The sequence below is a fragment of the Hippoglossus stenolepis genome, chromosome 9, assembly GCF_022539355.2.
Source record: "Hippoglossus stenolepis isolate QCI-W04-F060 chromosome 9, HSTE1.2, whole genome shotgun sequence".
Taxonomy (NCBI): Eukaryota; Metazoa; Chordata; class Actinopteri; order Pleuronectiformes; family Pleuronectidae; genus Hippoglossus; species Hippoglossus stenolepis.
The window spans coordinates 26,779,776-26,802,103 of record NC_061491.1 but is presented as its reverse complement, the minus strand read 5'-3'; the positions used below and the strand labels follow the sequence as shown (position 1 = coordinate 26,802,103).

Sequence of the window (22,328 nt, the reverse complement as noted above, 5' to 3'; positions counted from 1 at the left end):
ACACAGATTTATCCGCACAATTATCCAGCATGTGGCTGGTGTTAATGTCCAACTGTGGCACAAAGCACAAATACTGTACAGTATTATATATTTTTTTGTTAACTCCCCAGCACTCAATCTGCTGCGGCTGACGAGCTGTGAGCTGACTCTTGTTTCCTGGTTTCAGGTCTGGAAGCGTCTCCGCCAACTGGATCGAGATTTACTCGTTTGTGAAGAACCTCACCGACAGATTTGTGAGGTGAGTATGAGGTCACAAGTGTCCTCTCACGTCTTCTCTGGAGGTGTGATATATTTATTCATGTGGATCGGGAAGCGTTTCACAATGCTCGTGTTTTGAAATAAGAAAAACACATGAAGTGAAAATCACACTCCCTGGATCTGGCTTTGCATGGAGCCGGGGCGAAGCAATAACTTAATGTTTATGACGACACGGAGTTATAGCAGTGAACATATAATAAATCAATAAACGCTCAAGTACGTAGTAAATACGAGGATTTAATGCCAAGGAAGATATTCACCATCTCCTAAAAAGTTGTCGTCGCACACCGACAACACAAGTGACAGCAGTGAATGGAACCAAATGATAAGTGAACATCAGTGCGATTGTTTTATGGGATAAACGTCAATAATTCACGAGCGGGCGACTTCCCACCTGTTTCATTTTGCATAAACCACGGCTTCCTTTCTCTACATAATTCATCGAATCAAAAAATGACCACAAAAAAAAAAAAATCGGGAGAAACCGGCTCGAAAGCGTTCAGCTTGCATAACGTTTGAGTCAAACGGCGCCTGCCAGCACAGGACAGACGGTGGCGACCCAGCCAGAATGAAGGGGTTGGTTGAAGAAAATAGCAAAGGCACCAGGTGGGAGTGGGTGGCAGAGAGGAGCAGTCTTCTGGGCTGTGAGAATGGCCATTTGCACCGGGAGAGGAGAGGGGAGGGCGGTGGTGGCGTTGGGGGGGGGGGGTCCGGCTCCACACGTATCCCCCTGCTTCCACTGACGGGCGGCCGACAATGTACAGTAAAGCAAAAGAACACTGGAAGGCGACGAGGACAATCTGCTAAACAATGCCCGCTCACCAAGAGCACTTCTGTTCCGCCATGTGGAGCAAACTGGACTCCCTTCTTCACCCCCCCCCCACAACTCCAACTCCATCCCACCACCACCACCACCACCACCACCACCACCTCCCCCTGATTTGTCCTTGGCATCGCTGCCTCTTCATCCCAACTCTTTCTCAGAAGGAGAAAATATCAGCAGAAGCGGTAACGTATATATACGATAAGTCGCCCACCCACGATTTCTCGTCCGTTAGTTTTTAGTCCACATATGACTGAAAGTTGCAGACAGGATGTGGATGTATGCGGCTGCTACCGCTTCCTGCCAAATCTGCCCGTGTGGCCTAAAGATTGTGCTATGTTTGCGGGGGAGGATCGCGACTGGGCCGTGTGTCACGTGGGTGAGAAATATCAGCACCTCTCCTTATGCTCCGAAGGCTTCGGATCCCCGACGGAAACACGGCAGCGCTCGATTATCTGAGGTTTGAGTCGCTCTGTGGGACGGAGTCCGTGTGTTGGGAAGGTGGGAAGTTACCTCGAGTCCTGCTCTTCACTACTTCAACACTTTATTTATTACTTTTCACTCCAATGTAATCTAATTAATCCACTTTGTACTTTACATTTAAACGAGGGCTGGACCTGCACCACTCACATTTTCTCTTCAAATACAATTTCTGATAAACGAAACTCTTTTTCTGATTTTAAAATATCTGTGTTTCATAATAATAGTAATAATAAACTTAATTTACAAAGCACTTTCCATTGTTGACACATTTCAGGACTGAATATGATCAGGGAATAATTTAATACAGAAATTAAACAGTAAAAAACATAATTAACACAACAAACAAAACAAAATATAATAATACAAATAACAAAAAGGTTCTTTTAAGTGTAAATTCATATGAAACTCAAACTAAACCTAATTTTTTAACCGGTACTTTGAACAAAGAGACTTTTCATCAAATGTCTTATCACAATGAACACATTTTAAGTTGCTGCCTTTGTGCTGACAAATGTAGTATTTCATGTGGATTTGAATATTTAATAATGTTAATATCTGCTTTGATCAGTAGTTTTTATTAAAGTCGACAAGCTTAGAAAATACTGGTGTTTGTTGATCAATGCTAATTTAGACTTTTTATATTTTTCACTTAGTGTATTTTTTTGATGTCAGATATTTCCTTGTTAATTGTTTTTGCTGAATTAAGACTTAATTGTAAAACTTTGTTGTTTTTTCAATTTCAATAGATTTTTGTTTATTTATTCAAGAAAATAATATTCAATATATTATTATTATTATTATTACTATAATTATGTAAAATACGCTATTGAAGAAGTGCTGTATTTCTGTGTCACTGATATTTAAACAGAAACACAACCGTCCACAGTTATTAAAGTTACAATACTGATATTTACACCTAATAAGAACTAAGATCATGTTCTCAACACGAGGTGGTAAAATACGTTAAAATAAGTTTTCTCCTCTGCTCTGATTTGTGATTTCACAAACTCCAGCTGAACATTTACACAGAAACCAGCTGTGTTTGCAAAATAAAACACGTCGGCAAGTTCGAGTCTTGTGTCGTGCGACGGAGCGAGTGAAGAAACTCTGTGGTCAGTCGCACCTTTTGAAAAATACAAAAGTCACAGGTACAAAGTACATGTTCGTGCAACAGGATGTGTGTGTGTGTGTGTGTGTGTGTGTGTGTTTTTTTTTTTACGTGTGACTCATTGTCGCCACATCATGTTTCCTGCTCGTCGATTAATCACTTCAGTCACACACTAATATTAGTCCACCGGCTCCTTCTGTTGGCGCCTCTGTGATCCTCCTGAAGTGAACTCGTGTAGAAGCTGTTTTATGAAACTGACTCTGACTCCATCATGTCACTGTGTGTGTGTGGGCGGATGTTTGATGAAGAGGAGGAAGGACACAAGTGAAGATGAGTTCATGGAGAAAAGAAAAAGAAAATGTTGTGTTTCTTTCAAACAGGAAGTTGCCTCCAGGTTTTAGATGATCTGAATTAATTAAAGGATCATTGATTTTCTTGTTTCTCTTCAGCCCCAGCATGAGAGTCTCCTTCATCGTCTTCTCAGCCAGAGCCACGGTCCTGCTGCCTCTGACCGGAGACAGGTACTCAGCCCTGAACACACACTCTGCACACGTGTGACACTGTTAACGTCATCATATCACCATCGTACGTGGAACTTCTCAATATCGAATATAACTGCAAGAAAATTCCAGACTGAAATTATCCTTTTTTGTATTTTGCCCAGTTCTATCACTGAACGTGTTTGGGTAATAGTTTTGAGCACTTGTATTTATTTACGTTAAGTTTAGTCACATTCTTACACAGAAGAAGAAGTGTTTTTATATCTTCGCTGAATTTTAAATAGGAAAGTCTGAGGTAACTTTATTTTCCCTTCAGGAACATGTTATGTTCCATTCACGTATTTATAGAACCTGAACATGGGAAAGAAAAATATAGTCGGTGTCAAAAATCTGCTAAACAATCTAATGCTTGTAATCCTGTCACATGCAGTGAGAAGAGAGGAGAACAACACTGAGGTCATCAGAGCCTCAGGCACAGGGAAAACAGTAAAGATTCAAGAAGGGTAGATAAGAAACTAAGGGTAGATAAGAAACTAAGGGTAGATAACATAAGATAAGATAAAGTGAAAAAGTAATAAATCAGGAATCATGCAGTATAAACATGAGGTAATCTAAAAATAGTAATGATATATATATATACAATGTAGACAGGACTGTTTATACGATATAGATATAGAAATTATTAACATGACTTGGTGCTAAATAAGTGGCTTCACATTATACTGTGTTACAATAAATCATCTGCAGGCTTTTATGCACCATCATTCAAATTTGCTCTTGTTTTAAAACTGCAAAATTCTCTTTCAAGAATCTCTCACAGTGTTTTTTGTGCAGTTACAACTTGAGCTCTTCTTTAAAAGTTTGCATGTTGACGTCAGGCTGAAACTTTAGAAACAAAAAACACACTTAGATTGTCTAAATTAACAACTTCTCTTTTTTTGTCTTTATTACAAGAACAATGTGCTTATGTTTTTTTTTACCACAACCACAAATTTATTCTTAGCCCACTAATCGCAGATCTGTGTTCGGATCCTTTTTAAGGAGGTGGAAACAAACAAACCCAGAGTCCTGCTGCGATTTCAGCTCAGCAGAGAACGCGTGGACCACAGTGCTCATCACTTATCTTCTGTGTGTTTGAAGGTACGAGATAGAAAAGGGTCTGGAGCGTCTGAAGGCCGTGAAACCAGCCGGTGAAACGTACATGCACGAGGGAATCAAAGAGGTCAGTTTGCCCTCTGTCCAACAAACCTGCCCACCAATACCTCTTTTGAAAAAGCTGTAATGTGACGATCTGTCCTGTGTTTGAACCCGAAGGCATTGGAGCAGATTCAGAAACAGTCCAAAAAGTCCTCCAGCATCATCTTGGCTTTGACCGACGGGAAACTTGACGTTTACATCCACGAGCTCACAGTGAAAGAGGTCAGATCGCTTCCCTCCACACCGAACATCTCATCTTTCCTGGAGTGCACGTGCCGTTTTCTTTCTCAGTGTTTTGATCTTTTCTCTTTTCTTGCCGTTCACCCCTGTGTGTGTGACGGAGCAGGCGGATGAGGCGAGGAAGTACGGCGCCCGTGTTTACTGCGTGGGCATCAAGGACTTCGACGAGCAGCAGGTGAGAGAGCTTTAGTCTGAATCTGTCGCTGAACGTACGCTCGGCTCGAGACACGCTGCCGTGTTGGAAGTGTGACAGGAAAGGTGAACAGTTGTAACATCACAGACTAAACAGCCTTAAAGAGATATTCCACCAAAAAACTCTCACTTCCTGAACCATAACAAAAAAAAAGAGGAAGTCATTAATAACAGAACAGAAGCTTTGGGGGAGATGTTTTCATGGCAGAAAAATCGAACACACATAAAACTTTGAAACTATTCTTTCAGGAAAATCCACTTTTCAGATGTTAAACCGCCGTTTGCTCCACGTTTGGTCAAAATAAGGTGAAATATGTTGATTCCAGCCGAGCTCTGGAGCTTTAAGGACGCAGATATCTGTTTATCTGGAATGTTCTTCTGAATAAAATCTGTTTTTTAGTTTAGTTTGAAAACATGGATTACATTTATTACACATACAGCTGTTTAAAAAAGTCTAACCCCTAAAAAAAACACATTTAAATCCACTAGATCCACATTTTTATTTAGATCTGCACCAATTTGCACCAACTCATAGATGCCAGGCCTCTAAATAAGCCAGATTTTTTAAAATTATTCTCTGGGAAATTGTTTAAAATGCAACATTAAAGAAAGTGAAATTTTCAGTATAATAAAGATTAACGTGGTTTTCCCCTGACACAAAGCGTTCTGTAGTTTTTCTGCATAATCTTACCTCCATGGCAAAGGTAATGCAACTAGGACACCCATCAATATCACCAACAGGCACACACTAAGTAATAGTAATACTTTGTTTTATATATATTTATACACGGAAATACCACATAGCCATTAAAAGAATCTGTTAAAAGTAGAAACTGTGTTTTTATTTTGCCTGTTTCAATCAGTTTCTGGCCCATTTCTACTCTGTTTGGAAATCAATACGTTTAATCTGGTCACTGGTTCATTCGCCACTTGTCTGCTGGTGTAATCTGGAGTTTGTGCTCGTCTCATTAAGTCAGTGATGTCTGTAGTTTTCCAGTTTCTCCTCCACCCGTCACAACGGCCTGTCCCCTGTAACCATTGGTAACCACCCTGCGATCAGCTCTTATTAAGTCATAAACAAAGACAATGTCTCTCCCAGTTTGTGCAGATTTTTTTTTTTTTCTTACAGTTGAGTGTTATGAAGTGTTTGCCACAGTCATGCCATCTGCTTCGTCTCCTGCTGCCCATGATCTGAGAGGAAAGAAAGACAGTGCTCCGTCATTAAGAAGAAGAAGAAGAAGAAAGCAGCGTTTAAATCAGACGTCTTTTCTCTCTCGTGTCTCCGACAGCTCGCCGAAATCGCCGACACCAAGGACCAAGTGTTTCCTGTCAAAGATGGCTTCCACGCACTCAAGGGCATCGTCAACTCGGTGAGTTTGGCTGTTTTCTCCTCCGTCTGTGTGTCGGTTCAAGTGAGATCAGGGGGAGGCTTTGCTCTCTTCGCTCTCTTCAGAAACAACTGAAGGTGCAGACTGATGGAAAGTTTGGGGAATTCACCAAATTATGTTTCCTGCCTTGACCTCGTGGAAGTTTATCACAAACCTCGGTGAACTTTCTGCAAAGCTGCGTGGAAAACATTTTCCAGAAACGCCGCTCGGTGTTTCCTCGGAGAAGGAAATGTGCGGAACACTAGACTCTGGAGTGGGAGCAGCTTGACAGTTAGTCACTGTCCATATGACATCGTCCTCACAGTGTTTTCATTGTGTTGAGTGTCAAAAACTCTCCGAGCGGCAGCAGCATCGGCGCCTCGACGCCTTAACGCTTTTGTTTTTTTATTATTATTATTATTTCGATAAAAACTTCAGAATAAAAGCCAGTAAAAACCCATCAAATCCATCTGGTCAGTTTGAGAGCAAGAGTCCGTGAAACAGTGTTTATATTATGAAGTTTCCCCTCCCAGTGCAGCCTCGTCCTCCGCTGCCAGCCAATTAGCGATACTTTCCGTTCGCTGCGGCTCTCGGGCCTGAGCGCTGTCAGCCAAGGCGGGGGTTTGTGTGGCAACATTTGTACATGATCGTGAGCCCAGAGTCGCCGAGGCTCTCTGACCTGAGCCGAGCTTGGACACGAGTGTCGGAGCCGACAGGGCCCGGGCAGTGTTGAGGAGCAGAGCGGAACCAGACAGAGCTGCTCAGACGGGCGGCGAGAAAAAAATGATGCAAAGCCACGAGGGTGTGACTTGTTTTCTGAGCGCGAGTTCGACAGAGCTGCTTGTCACGTGACGGAGGCTCGGAAACTGTGGCTCAGTCTGCGTCTCACACAGGGCGAACGATGTCTGGATTCTCATGATAAATATGCATTTTCTATTTGATACAATAAATTCACCTTTAAATTTGAGTTTAAGATTTTCCCTTTTAAAGTTTAGAAACATTGAGCCACTTGGATCGTCGGGTCCTTGTGTCTCCAGGCCTCTGCCACCAGGGCCCGAGGATAAGAAACTAGTAGATTCAATTACTTCTCTTAAAGTAATACACGTGTTACTGCCTTTTTATCTCCTTTTTGTTTTCTTACTTTATTTATTACTTATTTTACTTGTATTTATTTACATTGATGTGCTATATAAATAAAGTTATTATTATTTATAGGTTTATTCAAACATAGGAATTTTCTTTGTTGTTTGGTGCATAACAAACATATTAGGTAGAAAAAATACTAGGTATAGTTTTGCACCTGATTGCAAAACTATGCACTAATCAATGTACTGAATAAATTAAAGGTAAAAACTTTTTAGATTTAGATACTCTATGTGCAATGTGTTAAATATTGTGCAGAGCATGTGCAGGTGGACAATGGTGCGTGCATTAATTTATTGCATTATATTAATAATGGGTCAGTGTCAGTGAAGGTTGTTGATGAACACAAAATATCATGTTCCGTTGCATGTTGCATATATTTGCGGCAAAATGATAAAAAAACGAGGAAAAAGAACGTTCAAAACAGTTGCTGGTTAAAAACCATGTAAGTGAAAAGGGAACTAGAACTTTACTTAGCACTTTAACAGGCCCCTTGTTAAAACTCACTGAATCCAGATGTTTATTTGGACCAGCAACAAATTAAAAACACAAATAGACATCAGTCCCCTAAGTATGATTATTGTCTGAGAAATAAACGGAAATGTCAAAAACGTCCTGTTTTATAATGTTAAAGAAAGTGTGGGGAAAGTGTGTTCACCATAGTTTTGGTGAATCCGGCTGAATAACAAGCAAACAAAAGCAGATGAAAACGAGGTGTAATGAGGTGTAACACAAGATATCTGACATTTCTAAAGAGCATGAGAATCCATCTTGTAATAATTAAGGTTAAAATGAGCTCAAAGCATCTGGAAGCTTGGATTTGATTATCGATCATTTGCTCTCCAGTCTTTTTCCCACGAGGCTGTTCTTCTCATTAAAGTCATATGTTCTGCATCTTTAACGACGCATCAACACTTTCTGTGAAACTTATTAAAGCCTCTATAAGACGGTCCTGCACAGAAACTGAACAGCTCATCCCCTCAGCGCTCGGAGACGCAGTGACGCTTCATCCCAACGAAAACGTGCAGCATTCCTCTCTGATTTGTAATACTGGAGCGCTGACTACTTGGCCTCCGCCTTCCTCTGCTGGATTGTGAGGATTTGAGATCATCTGTGCAGCCTCTTGCTGCTGCAGGATCTACGCTGCCTGTGTGACCGGCATGACAAAACTCACACAGAGAGAGAGAGAGAGAGAGAGGGTTTCTGCTCCCAGTCAGGACATTTATTTTTATTTCTCTGCTACACTGGGCCCTTTTGTTGCCTGAGCTGCCGTCCTTTTGGGAAAACCGCCCCAAAACTGCAGCGCGGCCACATTGTTATTGTCATTTAAACTCACACCCAGCTGAGTTCAGCAACATGTACAGTGTCGCAGACTTCCTGTTTAATAATGCATGAGAGAAACGGCCCCCGTGAACCTTTGCCACCTAATTATTTCCACAAACTGATAAAACTCGGGGCCTCATCCTTTCACAAACCCCCACGAGTTTCAACGCTGGCTGGAGATATTTGGACGACTGCCTCTTTCCCCTCCTGCAGCCTGCGGAAGAATGTTCGTCCCAAGATCCCGGAGAAATGAAGAGCTGCACAAATCACTTCGTTTACTCTTTAAGGAAAAAAGCCCTTTTATTGTCTGAATGTCAACTTCGCTTGATAAGAAGACGACATCGTGTCTCACGTCCTCGCAGTCCATTTTGTTTCATGTTCCTTTTTGCCAAGGAAGTGGTCAGACGGAGGAAATGGTGGCAAAGAGGAACGGCAGCAGATCCGTTTCCTCCCGGCTGTCATCTGCACCCCCCTCTCCCTTTCTGACGCTTCCACATCAAACCATCATATTTAATAAGGCCGCTGTAAACACTCCTCAGACTGAAGTTTTGCCCAACATCAAATGAAGGGTTCAAGTGTCCTGTATTGCCGTTAATATGCTTCTTTTTACCGACTGTGTCCGGGGATTTGCATAGTTGTCCTTTGTTGATTTATTGAATCACAGCGGACAGTGCGGCGCCGTGACAGTGGGCTCACACGGGCCTCTTTATATGTTAATGCAGGATCCCGGAGGTTTTTAATAGAACTGAGGAATGGAATGGTCTTGCATAATTTCCCCATAAAGGCTGACACAGCTGCCGTCTCTGCCTCCTCTCCTCCTCGCCGCTGACGCTCTCCTTCAGCCGCCGGGGCCGCGATCAGGGGCCGAGACATTTCTCAGGTGTTGCGCCCCTTAATCTGTTTTCTAAACTTGACAGAGCTGATAACGACCAGGAGTTGATGTATTTACTCTGGGGCTGCAAAGCGATGATTTACCCATTCCCCACTTTTTTCCCTCTTCATCCTCTAGATATTGAAGCGATCGTGCACAGAGATTCTGAGCGTGGAGCCGTCCAGTGTCTGCGTGAACGGTGAGTGGATCCTCCTGCTGCAGCCTCGCAGGACTCGAGACGTCTGTCCAACAGTAACTGGAAAAGACGTCTCAGTTCCAGGCAGTGGTGACGTACTGAGTCAGAGCCGGAGAAGATCACGGTGGCTTGTTGGAAAACCATCTGACAGCACTCGGGTCATAACAGGAAACTCGAAAACCCACAGAACGTTTAAATTACTGAAGGTTTTTAGACTTTTAACTCTCACGTTTGGACTTGGTCGTGGTTTTTAACTCATCTTTATTAACTCAAAACTAAATATTTTACAAATCTGAGGTTGATCAGTTATGTGTTGTACCTCCTCAATGCCCATAGTCATGTTGATATGTATATTGGCCTTTTGTTATATTGCGATATTAACTGATATTGTTTTATTGCCTAAATAAAACACCCACATGTCGGTTAATAACAGTTTGAGGGACTCATTCGTGTCCGTAGTACGATTTGAAAGGTGGAAAAGAGGAGAAGTTCAAGCAGTTTGTCTTTTTGAAGTCAAATACATAAATCTAATCTCTGAAAATCCACCACATTGCTGTAGAAACGTGTACATGACCACAACGATTGGGAAAAACCAGATATCCCATAGTTAGGGAATGTTCCATGTGGTGATAATGTCCCTGTAAAAATTAAATCTGCATGGAAACAACAGGTATATGTCACGACATCAAGATGCAGTTGGAAGAAAGTCCAACTTATACGTAGGTGGTCTCTCCTCCTCCCCGTCTTATCTTGTGTTTACATTCCACAGAGTCCTTCGACATCGTCCTCAGAGGAAACGGCTTCAAACTCGGCCGCAGCAGCGAAGGCGTCGTCTGCAGCTTCATAGTCGACCAGCAAACCTTCAGTGAGTTTCTGGAAAAACAACGAGTAGTAAAAAACTACAGCACAAACCTCCACCAAGGCCCAACGGCCCCTTTGTGAAACCACATTTTAATTCACTAGAACAAACAAACAAAATAGAAAGTCACTCAGTCTCAAACAGTCGATGTAAACATGGATCTGATCCATTCTTCTTCTTCTTCTTCTTCTTCTTCTTCTTCTTCTTCTTCCATTCAAACGAGAGACTTCCAACTTTTCTGGAAGGCAGCATTAGGCCCCTCCCTTTTGATGATGTCACGGATGACGTCATCTAAAGGTCACGCCCCAGCTCCATGGGCTCTACTCTGTGTTTTTTTGTTAAATCTCATCATGGACTGTCTGTGATGTGAGTTGATGCTTTGTCTGTTCGGAGGTGAAACAAACGTCTGCTACTTCCCGGCAGCTCCATCATCGTCTACGTGATCTGAACCCCCCCAGAAGGGGCGGAGCCTCTGCAGGTCGCCGTGTCTCCGTATTTTCAAGGCCTCGCTTGGCTCTGTTGAAAAAAGCAAAAATACTTTTCCAGGAAACAAACCGCATTTGGCACCAAAATCCAGTTTTTTTTTTTTTAGCTCTGGCCGCAGGATCTGTGGGATCGACGGCTGCCAACGACAACACTTCCCTCTCTGACAAGTTATTTTAGATTTTTCATCATTTGACTAAAATACTTCAGCATATTAGATTTTTTTTTTTTTTTTAACTCTCATCTGAAAGAGGAAGTGGCCGTGAGCAGATGTCTTCCTGTTTGTCCTTTCCCAGTTTGAGGCTGCCTCCTCACATTTGTCCACTTGGGGCATCATCAATAATCTGAAAGATGCACTAACACGTGCACGGACACACACACACACACACACACACACACACACACACACACACACACACACACACACACACAGTAAACACTCAAAGTTGAATCTTGTTCAGTAAACACAGGTTTAACGTTGATGTTGAGTTTTACACTTTGTCCACCTCGTGATTCAGAGACATATCCTGTAGTTACCACCTCTGACCACAGTGGCCGCTGTTTCACAAAAGTGACATAAGCCCATTTTGCAAAATATCAAAATGTCTGAAGGTAATGTAATTTGTCTGATTCGTGTTATAAGCTTGTTGATGTTGTTTTTCAGATCATAAGCCGAGCGCAGTGAGGAACGATTACCTGCTGTGTCCTGCACCCAAGCTCTATGAAGTCGGACAGTAAGTGCACGGCGGTGAATGGACGTGTTGTATATGTGGACATTTTATTAAATATGATTTTATTAGGAACTAGTCAATTATTTGGTTGTGAAAGTTTATTAATCTAAATTATTTAATCCAACAATAACTCAGTTGTGATCTTAATTCTTAATTTAAACTCACACAAGCCGGAGAAGATTTTACTACGTTGTCATGATTCAAATTCTTAATTTAGTTTTTGGGTTATTTAAGTTGAAAGACAACGAGGTAAGACACCTGAAGTAAAAGTGATTTACACAATTTTATTAAAGTAGAGCTGCGACAAAAATAGTGGTGGAACCCTAACCCTATGATTGACAGCTGAGACTGACACACCATTGGTTGAATGCGTGTATGGGCGGGACCTTGACACTGTTACTGCGCTGACTCCAATTTGACAGGACGGCAGCGTTCATATCTCTGATCTTTGGCGTGGAGATGCGTCGCCCGTCTTTATTTACGTTCTTGACTCCGCCCTCTGGAACTCTCGTCCAGCAGAGATCCCAAAAAACTCACCTGTTCACGAAAGCTTTTGACCAATAGAACTATTCCCGTTATTATTTTCCAGTATTGGTTTATTCAAATGTTACCGTCTTTGTTTTCTACCTTGAAAGGTTCTAAATAAGTCGTTATTATTAAAATCTCCTGTAGCTGCCGTGACCCCCTCACGTCCTTTTCGTCCTGTTCATATTTTAATTTGATTTAGTTTGTCCCCCGTCTCTAAGTCAAACCCGTAGCTGAGGAGCGTAAAGACGCAGTCAACACTGTAGATGTAGCTCCACAGCAAAAAAACATCCCATACATAACAACCCACAAAGATTTAAGTGAAAACAGTGTAAATAAGCGTTTATTCCTGGCTGCGTTAGTTATTGTTTGACTTTAACTCCGACTCTCTCTTAATCCCGAAGCACAACAGACGATCGCTAAGGCATTCTAGATGGAACAACAGATTTTCATGTCCTCGCCGACTGCAATCCAATCAAAAATGTATGATTACGAGTGCCGCTGGCTCCTGAAGGCGTTTCGGCTCTGAAGCAGATTATGTATCATATGATGTCGGTGACGCTGTCGCGGCTCCAAATCAACTTCGGCCTCACCTCAGATAATCTGCTCGGGTTTTAAATCCAACGCTGCTCAGGATGACGTGTTGCTCTGCCCAGAGCTGAAGGTTGAATATGTGCAGGGATTTGAAAGACGCAGTGAGACCCTCTGTGTTTTGTGTTTGCTGCGATTATTGAAAGTGGACTTTTGGGGGTTTTTACCTTTTATTTGGCAGAGCGACAGGAAACAGGGACCTGCTGCTCAATGCACCCGAACCATTCAGTCATCGAGTCGTTTGCAGGTTGTCTTGAAGAAAATGTAAATCAATTGATCAAACTATGTTGAAAACGTGAACGGAATTAATTTAGCATAAATTCACAAGTCAAAAAGACTCATTCATGTTCTCAGATACTGTTCGTACGCGTCTGTACGTCACTCAATCAACAGTGATGTACTGTACACACACACACACACACACACACACACACACACACACACACACACACACACACACCGGGGTAGATAATGTATTGCATGATAAATACAGGATACAGTTATTTTCTATGATTTTATCAGGGATTAATTGTCGGGATATATATCTTTTTATTAATCAATTACTCTGTTGAATGTTAAATGTCAGGGTGAATATTCACATTTCCCAGTTTTTTTATTCAAAGACAGTCGGATTAAAAAGATGCAAAACTAAGTGAAACAGGAAATCCTCACATTTTTATTTTAGCATATAAATGACTAAATGGGGAAAAACAGTTTATCGACATAGCTCGATATTTAATTTTTACGTTGCTGCTTTGCATCTGTCCCAAGTTTGATTGATTTGTAGAATAACAAATCTCCGTATTTATCATCCCTCTGATTTCACAGTTAATCTCTTTACCTCAAATTGTGGGAATGCACTGATTTGATATCCTGATTTTCTCTCTTGACTAAAAATCAGGAGAGCAAAACATCCTCGTGTTTTTCACTCGACTCGTTCAGGATACAGTCGGAAAGATTCACTCGAGCGACAGCATCCGTAAACCGCGGGCCTACGGCGCCTGATAGGGGCTGAGCCGATGCTCCGCGGCCGCCATTTGCAGGAAGGCCCTGCTTAATTAACTCTTGGCTGCCAGTGGTGACCCATTAAGTAGTTAGCTGGTACGGGCGGTGAGTAAACACATCTGTTGGAGGGGCTTTAAAAGGATATGCGACAGATGCAGCCGTTCCCTGCTCCGCGCTCCCCGTTTGAATTATTCACCAAGCACTGAGAATCCATGCGCCCGGGCCACCTGCACGGAACGCCGGAGCCCGGAAACTTCCGTCTCCGTCCATCTGTCTGCTTCTGCTCCATCACTGGTGCGGGGACGCTCGGGGCGCTCTGCGAACACCGCTCTACTCAGCCGAGGAAGAATCTTTCACTGCGCATTTGCCCTTTTTCCACCATGTTTGTTACACGTGGGGCCGCCCTCTCCTCAGCGAGCGCCGCCTCCACCTTCCCGTCTTGACCTCGCAGATGTGCATTGTTGGGAAACATGTTCGAAATACAGCGGTCGCTCGAGCCGCGGAGGCCGCTGCTCGTCCCGCAGCAGGCGGCGGCTCCACATCCACGCCCGATGTCCAGGAATCACAGTGTCCTCAGTTGGTCATTGAGCTGTGTAGGAGCACTCACGGAGAGGCATCATCTGTGCTGACAGCTGTGGCATCAGGCTTCAAACACTGGCAGCTGCCGATGCCCTTCCTTCCCTGCCCTCCCCCCCCTTCCCTCCTCCCCCCCTTGGTGTATCCCCATTAGGAGACCCGGCAAACCCTGCTGGGCCGCCGATCGAGAGGTTAAGTGGCTGCGCTCTTGCAGCAGCATGTCCTCACCTGGTGTTTTCACAATAATGACGAAGGGCAAAAAAATAACTGAGCGGGGAGTCGACACCTGCTTTACAAAGCAGGTACAGTAGCTGATGCTCGTCAATAATTAAACAGGCCGTCCCGGGGCTGCTGCTCGCCGGGGCACCGCTCCATCTGCTCCAGTGGGGGTATGAAAATGTTTACGATAGAAATGTCCTGTTGTTTGATTGTCCTCCATGTGGCACTGGCGTGTTGGACGTGCATCGGTTCGTTGTCACATGACAGAGCAGGAACCTGCAGCTTCTCTGTGGCAGAGGAAGTGAGCGACGTGTTCAAGCTGACGGATTCAAGCTGTTCTCGGCTCTGGAAAAACACAAATATTAAGAATAATTACAGCAAATTGAGAAATAAGAGAATTTTCAGAATCGATAAGAATTCGTAAAAGTATTATCATCACTTAATGCACTTGATCCTCGTAAGAGCCATTATTTTAAGTGCATCACCTTCTGTAGATCAAATAATAATATATATTTTATCTATTACCTCTGAAAATCTATTTTTATTAAAGAAATATCTAATATAAACGACTTTGCAGGCATCGTCCTTGTGTCAGGGACCGGGATCGATTTTCCAGCTCATCAGTTTGTAAAATATGCTGCTGCTGTTTTTGAAACACCTGGAAAGAAAGTTTGTCAGTGCAGATGTTTGCTTCCATTAGTTTTTACACTTCTCATAGTGACATAGGAGATCTCTAACTTGGTGTTTCCAGCACCTGAACTCCTGCTTCTGCAATAGATTGAATGAATTCTGGGTAATTCTCTCTCCGCTGCAGAGTTCGGCAAACAAAATTCCTGGATTTATTTGGATCCCAAAATTGTATGGCTTCTTCTCTGCCCAATAACGCATCATTTCACCAAGTTCCGTGATAATCCGTCAAGTAATTTTTGCGTAAATCCATCAGAAAAACTATGAAAACATAGGTTATTAAGTCTTTGATGCTTTGCAGTTTAAAGTAATGAAAGTAAAGGGCTTCCTGGACTTGTAAGAAAATAGATTTCAACTGTCCCATGAATTGAAAAAGTAAAGATGTGTATTTAAGACGTCGTGTCGTGCAACACACTTGTTTTCTCTCCTCGGCGTCACCAGCTGCTCTGCCGCAAAACCTCCAGTTTACTTTGAACTTCGCACCATCAGCCGGTCTTTAAGTTTCCAAACAGTGGAAGTGTCTCCCGGTCCCGGTGCTTTAGGAGGTGATCCCCTCGCCTCGGCCGAGTTTCCTTCCCTCCATCAGAACTTCTGCCACGGAGTCCGACTGCAGAGTGATGGCTCCTGGATGCCGAGTGACAGCCGTTCGCATATGCTCCGCTGTGAATTATTCAGCCTCCTCAATTTTCACATCTTTACGGGAAGTTTGAAAGCCATTAGCGTCACCGTTGTCAGCTTCTCCAGCTGCATCGCATCACCAAAGCTTAGTGTCACAGCGGGGGCCCCCTACTTTCAGACAGATTATAGTGAGCCCAGGGACAAAGTTTTTTTTCTCCAGCGCGGTGCCAGAGATCGGCGGGGCGAGGAGCAACCTTCTGCCGTTCAACTGGTGTCCCTGGGAGCCCGTGTCGCTCTCCGCTCGGGTTCTGACTGATCCCTCGGCCCCCGTGACAATCTGCCCTCTCATCTCCCATTTATTCAAACACAAGCGGCGACCCACCGAGCAGCTGCAGCTCTCTCCTCACTGTCACTCACTGGCTTTGACTGCGTGAAAGTTAAATGACAGGGAGGGTTGTTAAATTATTCATTCATTTTTTTTAAACTCATGCAGATGCCTTTTATTCCCCCCACTTTCTAACCCTCGTGCCAACATTTAAATATTCCGTGCAACATCACCAGATTGGCACGAACCTGAGCCGCGTTCAGACACGAGCTCTGGAAAATGCCGGGACAATTGGGTGCAGACATTTTGTGTAATTTTTCCTTTTACCTATGAAAAGTGCACCAGGGGATTGTCGTGGTCGAGCAGCAGGAGGCAGGACATGACGTGTTAATCACATGTTTTTGTTTACGGCACATTCACAGCTCTTGTGACCCAAAGCTCCCAGATCTCGTCGTCTTACCAAGTTGACCGTTGACTCTGAGGCTGCAGGAAAAGTTCTGACAAATGTCCGGAGCAACTGACTCGGACGTTTTGCGTTCTCATATTCAGCCTCTCCGGAAAAAAGTTTGGCTTTGGTTCATGTCAGAAAAGCAGCTTTTTCATAGACCTTCTATTATTGTTGTTTTCTTCTGGTCAAACAATTAAGCATCTAATCTGTAGGAAGTCGAACACTTACCCTCAAGTGTTTGCAGCACAGGATGTTCTTGTTAAGTCAAGTTTATTTATAGAGCACATTGAAAAAACAACTGCAGTTGAACAACGTGCTGCACAATGAAAGAAGACATGAGCAAAATAAAACAACATAGACTAGCATAAGTATAAAATTGTATAAAATCTTGGATATGTTTTTGAAGGCCTGGTCATTTAGTGCTTTAAAAACAAATAAAAGAAACTGGAAATCAATTCTGAACTGAACCTGAATCCAGTGCAGCGCCGCCCCCCCCCGTAGGAATCTTAAATATCTGAATAACTGATTTAATTTTCCGTTGAGTGACAGAGACACTGACTAAACACTTCGGCGCTAATTGTAAAAATGTGTTACAGCCGAACCACTTAAATACTTTGTCGTTCTTTTGGAAATAAAAAGGGTGAAAAGAGACGAGGATATACGACTTGTGCCTCCGTGCTGGAGCAGATTCTGCCCACTCAACAGTAACTCTGTAATTAGTCTGGAGGAGGAGGAGGAGGAGGAGGAGGAGGAGGCCTCGCTGGTTGGGTTGTGGTGCGTTAAGGATGTCCAGTGATGTCAGGTTATGGGGGGCTGGCGTTCGTCAGTGTAACTCGCTTGGGAGCTTTCCCTCCTTCACACGCCGGGGGGTCCGCTCCTCCGGCTTGATTAACAACCTGCCCACCATTACCACGGATTGAGGGTGTCAACTGAATTAGCCTCTCCCCTCGCCCATTCAGCTCAAGCACTTAGTTAACATGCAAGGACCTGGAGTGGCCGTGCGTCTCCGCGTCTTCAGACACAAAGAGACGTTTTGTGATGGAAGCAAACGGGTTCTCTTAGAGGAGCGCTCGCCTGTCGAGCATCTCCTCGTTTTAATGCAGAGGAGGAACGAGCACAAACGTTTCAGCTGCAGTTCAGAGTCCAGTCGGGACGTAACTTTGTGTTTCAGCTGGACTGGATTCAAACCCTGTGCACTGTAACCCACAAGCTAGATTATGTGGTTCTCCGGGTTTATAACGTGATATATTTTGACTCTCTTCTATTTGTGTTGTCTCTTGCCTGTTTCTCGGACTGTAAATGTTCCGGAGCAGGATGGAACTAGATCAGACTCGTCCTTTTCCACCTTTCCCGAGGTTCGGAGTCGGTGTTTAATCTAGAACGAGTTCTCTGTGTTTCGAAAAGCTGGTTCGACTCTGGCACCAACAATAAGACCAACCGTTTTTTTTAAACGTAGCTTATGTCGTGGGAAGTCTGCAAAGAAGATTTTAGGGAACATTTTAAACTGGTTCTTAAAAGGAACAAAGAGAAATCTACAATGTGAACTAAGATTCTAAACCACATAATCTATTTATTTGAAAGGGAATCTACCTGAAGTGGAACACGTACCTCGAGAACCGTCCATCGACAACGGCAGCGCCAACTGGTTCTCCAGTTCGGGGTTCTGTGTACTGGGTCGAGCTTCACTCTTGTTTTCAGTGAAATTAACCGATTTGAAAGATTTTGCTGAATATGGGGGAAAAGCCTCATATATCACATGAAAAAAACTAAACAAATTTCATCAAGATTCTCAGGGAAATCAGAGAAAAAGTGAACAAAGATCCTGGTATTTCTTGACTCACGTTCCATCCTTCAACCGAGTTTCAACAAAATCAGCTCAGTAGTTTTTGCGTAATCCTGCTGACGGACAGAAACAAACCTCCGTGAAACGAAACCTCCTCGACGACACGACAAGTCAAACCTGTGAAGTGGAGCCGTCAACAAGTCGAAGTGTCAAAGTGCATCACGCGGTTTTAAAGTTCCCTTGTTTTTAAATATTTAGCGTGGGTAAATAAGAAGTCAGTTCAGACTATTTAAAATACAACGCATAGTAATGGACACATGGTCTGGTCGCTCATCTGTTCCGAACCACAGGAGAGTTGGTGGCCCAAGGCTCTGCCTCAGGCTCCGTCCTCAGCAAAGAGAAGCGCTCTTGTTATTATTCTGCAGCACCGGTTTTTATGCAGGCCTCCCCTGTACGCTACCACACACTCACAGCTGGCCACTCGCACACACACACACACACACACACACACACACACACACACACACACACCCACACGCCGCCGCCGCACTTTCTCTCCTCTGTCTTTTTTGTGTTGGAGGATTTCAGGCGTTTCACTTGTTCCGTATTCCTGAATTCTCATTAAACCTGCAGTAATTGGATTGGGCATAATAGACATATGGAAATTGCGGTGCCGTTCATCATTAGGGGTTTTAATTGCACCCATTTTGGTCTCTGCGTTTTTTTTTTTTTTCTTTCTTTCTTTCCTCCGTCTAAATAAGTCGTAGGAGTTCACGAGGCTTGTTACCGAAAGTCCGATTCCCTGCGTCCGCGCCCGTGATAATGAGGATTTCCTCGCTCTCGCCTCGACCATCCAGCTTTGCAGCCGTTGTGTTCTTTAGTGAGCGTCGTGCTGATGTGAGCACTTTGTCCGATGCTTTTTAAATCACCGGTGAAACAATGACTTTTAGCTTTTCAGTTGATTTGTCAAACCATTAGAGGAAAGTACTGATAATTGATGGATAAGATTTGATTTATAGATAAGTCAGTTGCCCCGATGAAGGCCTTTGTGCTCCAGGTGCATTTCTATCTCTCCCACATTAATAAAGGCTTTTTAGTTTGCCTCCTTTATTTCTTTCTTTGCATCAATGATTATTGATATTGGAATGGACATTTTTATCTAATATTGAGTCTTTGTAGCAGTTTCTCTTTTAGTTATATTAAAATCACACAGATCTTTGATAGTTATTCCTCATATGTGAATAGATTAGATTAAAACACAGTCTGCAAAAAAGTAAATTCTGTCACAAGTCAAGTTATAACTTATTTATTTGATTTCCAGTTAGTTAATCCGGATGAAACGTTTTTCTCTCCTTCAGGACCATGGACGTTCTCATCAGCCTGAACGACGGCAAATCCTTCATCTCCAGCTCGTACACCATCACTGCTTCCACGTGTGTGAGTCTGAAGCACCAAGTTAAAATCATTTTCTATGTGAATTGACCAGATGTGAGGATAGCAGCGGTATGATGGGTGGATGGATGAATTGATATATGGATGTGTGGATCATCCTCGAGGGGGAAATTTGGTTTAAAGGAGCAGTAAACACCACAAATAGACAAAAATACACAGACATCCAGTGGCAGTCGTCACTTTTTAATTTGAAATGAAATATAAAAACACTTGAGTTCTGCGATGTTTATCAAACACAAAGATTTTGTCCCTGGAATCCAAAACTAAAAGGACCTAATTAGAGCGTGTAATCTGATTACTGTGGTTTCCTCCCCCAGTCGGACGGCTTTGCGGTGGCGATCGTCTTCCTGGTGCTGCTGATCCTCGTGGCTCTGGCCCTCATGTGGTGGTTCTTTCCTCTGTGCTGCACACTGGTGAGTGTCACTGAGGATCCATTTACACTGGTTTTAATAACAGGACTATAGATGTAGAAGATTCTCTAAGAAATGGCATCGCAGTAAGAAGATGTAAGAACATTATTCCCTCTGTTGCAAACGTCCTGCTGTTGCAAAACGCAGCTCGTCTTGAGCAACTGGGTTCAACTGAAACTGTGGCAGTTGAATTTGAGGAAGCGTTTCGGTTAATGTAACTTGTAGAAACAAAAAGCTGAAACCGCGGCGACCAGCAGCCGGTCGGGGGTCAGGTTCAGCCGAGGTCGCTCGCGCTCAGCGGGCTCGATATTGTTCATCAGCCGGCGGTGAAGGGGAAGCGGTGCAGGAACATCTGCTCAACTTCATCACCTCCGGTTTACCTCGTTCACCCGCGGTGGCTTAGCAACACCACACAGGCTCGAACCTCAACCAGGAAGTCGAGAGCCCACATCCTGCCGATGAGCGGCTGACGTGATGAAGTGATCGCCCACGAGTTTCTGAGGAAAGATGAAGTCAGAGAACAGACACGAGATGTGACAGATTGTGCCTCAGTTAACGAGCTGTGTTTGTTCAGGGCTGATATTCGATCCACCTGGGGACGCGAGTGATTCACTATCAGTTTGTGTTTTAATCACTTTTGAGTCCGTCGTGTTTCTGCTCCTGATTAAAATACTAACTGAGTTCTGGTAAACACGGATTAGCTGGAGTCTCAGACTCTGCTGGTTGAAGCGAGTTTCACGTGTTGGTGTGAACGTGGAGGAACAACTTCATTTTTTAAAATTAATTCATGAGCCTGACTGATTTATCTGTTTGCCGATATTAAACCTTTTATTATACAGAATAAACAATGCAGAAAAAGTGTGTGTGTGTGTGTGTGTGTGTGTGCGTGTGTGTGTGTGTGTGCGTGTGTGTGTGTGTGTGTGCGTGTGCTCGATAAATGCGGACATGAACATATAGAGAAGCAAATTTAATTTTAATAGCATTAAATGTTACCACTATGAATAATAATAATAATTTCATACATTAATTGGAAAGTTAATGATCTCTCTGATCAACTATCATCACCTATCTGCACAATAGTGGGCATTATAGTATAGCATGATATAGTATAGTAAGAAGTATCCTATTGTGCTTTGAACATATTTCATTTGACATAAATGAGATAAAACACACAATAAACATATTAGAGATCAAATTCACTGATGGTAACCTGATAATTATTCAAACATTCTATAGATATGATGATAAAATAGTTATCACAGATTATTTAGGCCACAATAATCAGATATTCTAACAAGTTCAAACTTCTGTTCACTGCCTCCTCACCTCCTTCCTCTCCCACTTAACAATTTAGAAAAACCCACAACAGATTATGGTTTGGGGCTGAGAGCGCGGGGCTACAGATGGTGCACCCGCTCTTTTTCTGTGCCTCTGCTTTTATTATTTTCTGATGAAGGCAAATTTACCCTCCATCCAAACCGCACCCCCCTCCCCCCCCTCCTCCCCTCAGCACCTCCGCTCCGGCTCAATCACGCCGCCCCCTAAATGATCGACGTTACCTGGCTTTGTGGACCTGAAGGGAGCCCATCCAGAATGAGATGGAAGCATATTTTGGAAAACCAACAAAGGCATTAAAATGTAAACCCCCTGCAGCATGTCTGGCCGCGGACGTGTTTGTCTTGGTGGAGCGAGCTGCTGTTGCCTTCCATCGAGGGACGCGGCAGAAGAGGAGGGCCATGTGTGGCTTGTTAATATTTAAACCCCCAGTCTGCCAGGTTTCAGCAGTCAGGATGAGGCCACGCACACACACAGACACACACACACACACACACACACACACACACACACTGGCCCAACCTCTTTCCCACAATCCCTCTCTCTCTGCCTCTCTCCCACATGGCCTGGTGCCAGGAGA

At 43.5% G+C, this 22,328-nt stretch overlaps 1 protein-coding gene and 1 long non-coding RNA gene across 2 annotated transcripts in view; one reads left to right on the top strand and one right to left on the bottom strand.

The window, feature by feature from the left end:
- Nucleotides 1-22,328, top strand: part of antxr2a (ANTXR cell adhesion molecule 2a) — a 66,526-nt gene that overhangs the window by 4,487 nt on the left and 39,711 nt on the right. Inside the window, exons 2-12 of the mRNA XM_035166726.2 lie at nucleotides 167-238; nucleotides 3,122-3,193; nucleotides 4,313-4,394; nucleotides 4,487-4,591; nucleotides 4,716-4,784; nucleotides 6,091-6,171; nucleotides 9,644-9,704; nucleotides 10,471-10,566; nucleotides 11,708-11,777; nucleotides 19,910-19,988; nucleotides 20,321-20,416. Of these exons, the coding sequence (XP_035022617.1) occupies nucleotides 167-238; nucleotides 3,122-3,193; nucleotides 4,313-4,394; nucleotides 4,487-4,591; nucleotides 4,716-4,784; nucleotides 6,091-6,171; nucleotides 9,644-9,704; nucleotides 10,471-10,566; nucleotides 11,708-11,777; nucleotides 19,910-19,988; nucleotides 20,321-20,416 (883 nt within the window). The remainder of the gene's footprint in view (nucleotides 1-166; nucleotides 239-3,121; nucleotides 3,194-4,312; nucleotides 4,395-4,486; nucleotides 4,592-4,715; nucleotides 4,785-6,090; nucleotides 6,172-9,643; nucleotides 9,705-10,470; nucleotides 10,567-11,707; nucleotides 11,778-19,909; nucleotides 19,989-20,320; nucleotides 20,417-22,328) is intronic.
- On the bottom strand, nucleotides 20,171-22,137 carry LOC118115528. The gene is made up of 2 exons (XR_004697575.2): nucleotides 21,973-22,137; nucleotides 20,171-20,910 (listed from the first exon to the last, which is right to left on the bottom strand). It is a non-coding gene; the product is annotated as an uncharacterized LOC118115528 (long non-coding RNA).